This window comes from Heliangelus exortis, chromosome 2 (assembly GCF_036169615.1).
Source record: "Heliangelus exortis chromosome 2, bHelExo1.hap1, whole genome shotgun sequence".
NCBI classification, from domain to species: Eukaryota; Metazoa; Chordata; class Aves; order Apodiformes; family Trochilidae; genus Heliangelus; species Heliangelus exortis.
The window spans coordinates 149,604,160-149,611,439 of NC_092423.1; the positions used below are offsets into that span (position 1 = coordinate 149,604,160).

Consider the following 7,280-nt stretch of genomic DNA (forward strand, 5'->3'; position numbering starts at 1 on the left):
GAGAGCAAACATTCCCACTTCAGCTTGGAATGTGGCTGCAGTAATGAGAAGTGGCATTTCTTTGCTGTTTGTTTCAAACACATCTTGGTAGGAGTTCAAGTGTCAGAACAATACTCAGCCCCCTCTAGACAGCCTGGCAGACAGAGATGAATGCCACAGCTCAGATAGCAGAGAAAAAACAATCCCAAGCAAAGCCAGGGTGAATTCCCTTTGGTTTCTACCCCCACAGAAAAAAAAAAAAAATTAAAAAATTGAATTTTACTAAAGTACAAGCGATACACGGAAAAAAAAAAAATTAAAAAAAAAAGAGAAATGAGCAACTGGGATGCCTGGAAGTGGCCAATGCTTCATAATTTCCCCACATACCTTGCTACCACATGCCATGGGTGTCACAGGCACACTCAGACACGGGGGTAAAGAGCTGGAAATGTTTCTTACGAGAACAATTTGTCTTTGGTTGAAGCACAATAGCTCCACTCAGGGGAGCAATGGGGGTGGGGAGCACGGGGTGAAACTCCTGGCTCTGGGGAAAAGCATAAGCCCAGCCTTGTTCTGAAGAATTTGGGGGTTTTCCCACCCCAGTGAACACTTTGCTGAAGAGGAGGAGGGAAGGAGGGGTCATAGTGGTGGAGAGGAACTGCCCCAAGAGCCCAAGTCAGAGGGGAGAGGTATCTAAGACAACCCCACCACAAACCAACCCCTCCCTTAGCTCAGCAAGCAAGCTCACTCAAGTGCTTTAAGAGGGCAAACCCTTGGGCATGCTCAATCACTGCCTCCCATAGTATAAAAACTTCCCCAGGAGGGACCAACCCATCTTCAGGCTGAGAGAGACCATCCCAAAATGAAGTTTTTCCTTGTTCTCCTGCTGGGAGTTGTCCTGTGCTTGGATTCAGGTAAGTTTTTTGGCCATCAGTCCCCTCCAGAAGGTTTTCAGCTAAGAGGGAAGAGTTGGGAGGGGGTATGGCAGTGAGGGAAGGAATTCTGAAGCAGTTGTCATGTGGAAATCTTGGTTTTTTGAGGGGATGGCTTGGGTGTTGCATGGAAAAAAAATTAAGAGTCCCATCCTGCTCCTGGTGTGATCCCAGTCCTGGACAGAGCAGCTCCCAGGAAAAATAAATTTCTATACAAAACTGAATTTAATTAAAATCAAAGTTACTTAAGCCAGACCATATAGTTAAGTGCTTGCGTGCATGTTGGTTTTTTGGGGTTTTTTTGGGGTTTTTTTGTTTTTTTAAGTGGGGTGGGAGGGTTGCTTTTCTTCTCAGGCTCCAGAAACAGCAACATTTCTGCAAAGGTGAGATTTGTCCCAAATTATTTTCTGTTTCTTCACTAGAGAAGTGGCCTCTGATGCTGCCCAGACTGTCAGCATTTTAGGACAGAAAAAGAAGGGAAATCATTATAACCCAGAATTGGACACTGCCAACTTCTTCTGTGGAGAATGGGAAAAAAAAATTTTGTTTTAAACCAGTTCCCAGAGAGCAGAAGAAACAAATCTGAGCTGAAATGTTTCTCAATCAGAAATTAAGGCTGAGAAGGGACTTGTAGAGTCTTGGCCAGTTTCCTTTGCCAGTTTCCATCAGGGTGCTCTGAATTTTTCCTTTCATTGCCCTGAAAGTCATCACCACAACCAAACTGGAATTTGGTTCTAGGGCTCCATTCATCATTTCTAGCAGAAGAGATTGGTCAGAAGGAGACCAAGTGCTCCCAAATCTCTTCTTGCTCTGAATAACACTAAACATGGCTTTTCTGGGCCCTAAAAGAATATTTTTGGAATCTGCCTTGAAGGAGTCATGGGACAAGCTTGGTGGTCAGAGGGTTAAAGTACATATAGAAACATTTTAATCCCCACACTTCCAAGTTGAGGCTCCAGGGATGCCCTGAGGCATGGGTAGGTAATAGGAACAGGTAACTACACCTTGCTCTCATCCCTCTGGGGACTCTTTTTCACCAGGGTTACAGAGCTGTTAAATTCTTATTCAGCTTTGCCTGCTCTGCACATCAACACAGCAGATGTCAGGTACCTTGGCTTGTGTCCCCCAAGGGCTGGCATGATCCTGAGGGGGTGGACATGTGGGGATTTCCTCCTCAGAAGGAGGAGAAAGTCATATTTGTACTTGGTTTCCCAAGGGAGGGTGATGGATGTGTCATGAGTTGGACAAAGTGAGGCAAGGAGCTGGAAGAGACCTCACAAATCACCTCCTCTGTCCCTCTCTTATGGGTTTTCCTTCTTTTATCCAACTCTGGCAATATCCCAGCTAAAATCCCTCTGGTAAAAGAGTCCCAGAATGTCTTTGGCTGGAAGAGGAGACCTTCAGGATCATCCAGTCCAACCTTTGACTGACCCACTAAACCATGTCCCTAAGGACCACGTCCACAAACCATTTAAATACCTCCAGGTATTTAAAACATTAATGTCTATAAAGGCAGAAAAATAATATCAGTCACTCCTTCTGGGGGACTTCATCCCTTCATCCCAGCTCAGGAGGTGGGAATGGTACCATAAGTTTGTTCCAGACAGGAACTGTGTCTGGTATCCCAAGTGGAGAGGAAGAAGCATTTGGGATGCACTTTTGGTGCTGGTCTCATCAGCCAATGGGACCAACTATTCACTTGCTCTTTTTTTTTCCTCCCTCACTGCACTGATCTGAAACAGTTTCAGAACCTGCAGAACTTGACTCTCACCCCAAGTGGGTCTAGTATTCTCCACCAAAAATGAAAAAAAAATCCTTTCCAGATACCAAAGGAGCTGAATTCCTTTGGAGACCCACAGGAGCGCTTCTGTTTCCCAGTGCAAGCCCTAAGTTGAGTTCTCTGGGGAGCTTCTTCTGGATTTGTTTTATAACCTTTTTTTTTTTTTGGTCTCTTGCAGGTTCTTCTTTGAAGTGTTACCAGTGCACATTACAACTCAGCAACTCCAAATGTCAGAAGGAGGAGACCTGCAAAGAAAATGAAGAATGCAAGACAGATGTGATCAGTAAGGCAAAGTGGGAGTGGGAAATGTCTTAGTTGTGGGGTTGGAGCCAAGCATGGGCTCCATCTCAGGTGTCCAAGACTCTACAGAGTTGGGATGATTCCAATGGGATGAGGTTGAACAAAGCCAAGTGCCAGGTCCTGAACTTCGGCCACAAGAACCCCATGGGGAGCTCCAGGCTGGGCACAGAGTGACAGAGAGGGACCTGGGAGTTTGGGTCATCAGGAAGCTGACCATGAGCCAGCAGTGTGCCCAGGTGGCCAAGAAGGCCAATGGCATCCTGGCCTGGATCAGGAAGAGTGTGGCCAGCAGGTCCAGGGAAGGGATTCTCAGCCCCTCCCTGGCTCTCAACAACTTTCCCTGGACACACAGGAGCAGCACAGCACAGGGATGGCTCTTCCATGGAATAGGCTTGAGGATTCCCAAGCATCTCTGTCCTTCAAAGGACAATGATGCTCAAGAAAGGAGAATGATGATAATCAATCACCTCTGTCCTTCCACAGCTTGAGTCCTGTGTCCAGTTCTGGGCCCCTGAGTTCAGGAAGGAGATTGAGGTGCTGGAGCAGGTCCAGAGAAGAGCAAGGAGGCTGTGAAGGGATCCAGCACAAGTCCTGTGAGGAAGGGCTGAGGGAGCTGGGGGTGTTGAGGCTGGAGAAGAGGAGGCTCAGGGGAGACCTCATCACTCTCTCCAACTCCCTGAAAGGAGGTTGGAGCCAGGGGGGGGTTGGGCTCTTTTCCCAGGCAGCTCTCAGCAAGACAAGAGGGCACAAGAGGTCTCAAGTTGTGCCAGGGGAGGTTTAGGTTGGACATTAGAAAGAATTTTTTTCCGGAGAGGGTGATCAGCCATTGGAATGGGCTGCCCAGGGAAGGGGTGGATTCTCCATCCCTGGAGATATTTCAAAAGAGACTGGATGTGGCACTCAGTGCCATGGGCTGGGAACCACGGGGGGAGTGGATCAAGGGTTGGACTTGATGATCCCAGAGCTCCTTTCCAACCCTATCATTCTGTGATACTCCAGATACACCAACTGGTGTGGGCCAGCAAAGTTTGGTGTGCAGCAGGAAGAGAAAATAACATCTTGGGGAAGGGGGAGGAGATGATTAAAAAGCTTTCAGAGTGCTCTCATGTTAAGTAGAAATAAGAGAAGAAATATATTTAGACCTTGCTGATGGTTGGTCCCTTGGTGATGGTGCTGACCATTAAGTCTTCTCCTCACACTGACCATAAGAATGTGTTAAAAAATTCAATTAGTAAGTGACTGCTGTAAGTCATTAATTCCTCAGTGTTTGCCCATGGATCGTGCTAAAAAAACTGAGCAGTTTGGTCAAAACAATTCCAGTGCCTGGGACAAACCTCAGGAGGATTCAGCTGCTCAACAGGGCACTAACTGTGAAGTGCAAAAAAATCTCTCACCTGTACTAAACAAAATAAATGTTTATCTCTTTTTTCATAACACCAAAAATGGTTTTATTATAGGGACAATAGTTAAATTCATGGTTTTGAAAAGTTTGGAACATGGACTAAAATGTTAGAGACTGAGTCTGCTGAAACCAAGTCAGGAAGTTAGGGAGGAGCATTCAACTGCAGAGCTGACTTTAGGTCAATTCACTGAAAAGGATGGAATTCCACCTAGAACCCAGCTCCTTTTTCCACCTAAAGGGTAGAATTTCATCTACAGCCATCTCTGAATGCAGCCATCTCTATGTCTCTGGATAAATAAGATTTTATCCTCTCGTTTTAGATCTTGGGGAAAAAAATAAAAAAATGTTGACCCTGTCCAGGTCTCTGGTGACAGCTCCATTGCTCTTAGACCTGGGTGACATCAGTGACATGTTCCAACTCATCTCTCTTAGGCAATAAATATGATACCTCCAGTAGTCATTGTTCTTGCTGGAAATGTTCAAACCCATGGCCATGCCCTCCCAAGCAGGGGAGCCAAGACATTGTGCCACCCCCTGGCCCTAAAAAAGAAATTTTACAAGTGTTAAAGACTTGGTGCCCAGAAGAAATTCTGTAATCTGCTGGCAACCAGCAGCTGCTGAGCATCAAGTGGCCACAGAAAAATAAGGCTGTGACTCTCAGAAACACATCAAAGAGCAACACTGTCACCTGTGAAATGGGGACAGCCAAGCTTCTCCAACTTCCCTGGGTGTAGAAGGGCTCTGTCAGATGGGTTATGAGCAAAGATAACCCAACATCTTGGCTTTTTCCTCTATTAGCAGCTTAGACTCCCCCAAAGAGGTCTTAATGTCTACATTCATTATTAATTAAATTAGTGGCATTTCTGTAGTTGGGGATGTTCTGGAAAACCTTGATGGTTGTCTGGTGGCCTTAAGCAAACACTTAGGGTTTGAAACCCCTCTTTCCCTACTGACACACCCCAAAACCACAGCCTGCTAGAGGAAAACATGAAATTCTTTGAACACACCCTTTTATTTTCTCCTGCAAGTGAGCTCAGCTAAGAACAGCATCTCAAGTCTCAGCTCCAGGTTTGCCTGGAATCCTTGCAGTAATGGTCTTGCTTTTCTTCCAGGGCTTGTAGGACTCTTTAATGTCATCAGCAAGGGTTGTGAGACATCATGCCAAGCACTGGACCAGGACTACAGTGTAACCAGAAGGAATGTCTCCTGCTGTTCCTCTGACCTCTGCAACGTCAACGCAGGGAGCAGCCTGAGATACAGCTATGGGATGGCAGCAGGATTAGCAGTCAGCATCCTCTGGCCCTTTGTGACCAGCAGACTGTGAGAAGCAAAGATTTTTGGACACCCCAAAAATCTTGGAGCAGACCCCTGATGAAGTCATTTCTAACCAGGAGGGAGGTGTGGGGCACGCAGCATCCTCGGAGCTGATGGCAGAGCTTTGCTGTATGAGAGCTCCTTCCTTGCTGTTATTGCATTGCTGTAGTGCTAGCAGATAAGAAAATGTGTTTGTGTGCTATTTACATAATAATATCTCAAATATATTGATTTCTAAATCGAGTGAGTTACCTGTTTCTCACTTACTCATGGATTTCTGCACCCAGAAGCAAGAGGAGGTGGGTGCATGGTGTGCCTGGACAGTGTTCATTCAGATGACCAAGATATGTGCCAAGAGGTGACATGGCACAGCAGGAGAAAGGTGGCAACTTGTCATGGTTTAACACTAGCCCAGCAATTAAACCAAATACCAGATGTTCTCTGGTAAACCCCCTCTGCTCCCTGGTAAAGAAAGGGGAGAGAATAAGGGAGAGAGACTGATGGGTTGGAAACTAAACTACACAGCTTTAAGGAAACAGGAATGAGAAATAGGAAAGAAATTAACTAAATCTATACAAATATCCAGGAACGTTGATCCCAGGTTCCTCCCCCCTTTCCCCCAATAATTCTCCCATCCCCACCCAGGCTGCAGGGCAGCCCTGGGAAAGTCCAGGCTGGACTCCTGGGCTCAGCAGCAGTGGGGAGCTGGAGGCAGGAACACACAGATTCAGGCTGGCATGGATCAGGAGCACAGGCAGAGGAAGGGATGGAATCCTCCCAGGATGCCCAAGCAAACAGGCACAGGGGAAGAAGGGGAAGCAGGAAGGGCTTTGGCCCTGGTGACCCCTCCAATTTCTCCTGAGGATGAGGTGGATGGGATGGAATCCTCTGTTTGGTCAATTCTGGCCATTTCTCTTGTCTGTTCCTCCCCAAAGGAGGGCTGCAGCTGGGACCTCTTGCCTCCTTTTCTCCTTGCAGAGGGCCAAATGTTCCTCAGAGCTGAGCAGTGGCCTTGGTTCTGCACCCCATTCTCCAGCTGGAACTCTAAACATCGAGTGGGATCAGTCCCAGCAGCAGACACTGCCTGAGAAACTTGCTGTTCATTTCAGCAAGTGCAGCTCCTTCCAAGAGACTCAGCTGAAAGCAAAAGTCCAAGACAGAAAGTCACCTTTATCCTGGCCCAAACCAGGACACAACTGTAGCTCCAAAGCTTGAGGGCATCTGGTTTATGACCCTGGAGGGCACATAGCCCAAGGAAGCCCATCAATCAGGGAATGGTTTTGTTGGAAGGGATGTTAAAGATCATCTGGTTCCAATCCCCCTGCCATGAACAGGGACATCTTCAACTAAAAAGTTTTCTCCAAGCCCCATCCAAGCTTTCCTTGAGCACTTCCAAGGGTGAGGCAGCCACAGTGTCTCTGAGCAACCTTTTCCAGTGTCTCCCCATACTCCCAGAAAAGAATTTCTTCTTAATATCTCATCTTGGTCTCCCCTCTTTCAACTCGAAACCATTCCCCTTGTCCTCTCACTCCCTGCCCTTGTAAAAGAACAACCAGCTCTGAAGGGCAACTTG

General features: G+C 46.9%; 1 protein-coding gene across 1 annotated transcript; it reads left to right on the forward strand.

Annotated features, from left to right (window-relative positions):
• The first annotated feature begins 703 nt into the window (after positions 1-703).
• Positions 704-5,950, forward strand: PSCA (prostate stem cell antigen). Its single transcript, XM_071738514.1, has 3 exons — positions 704-893; positions 2,870-2,974; positions 5,506-5,950. Exons 1-3 carry the CDS (start codon positions 842-844, stop codon positions 5,715-5,717), a joined length of 369 nt encoding a protein of 122 aa, XP_071594615.1. The 5' UTR covers positions 704-841; the 3' UTR covers positions 5,718-5,950.
• Positions 5,951-7,280: the final 1,330 nt, after the last annotated feature.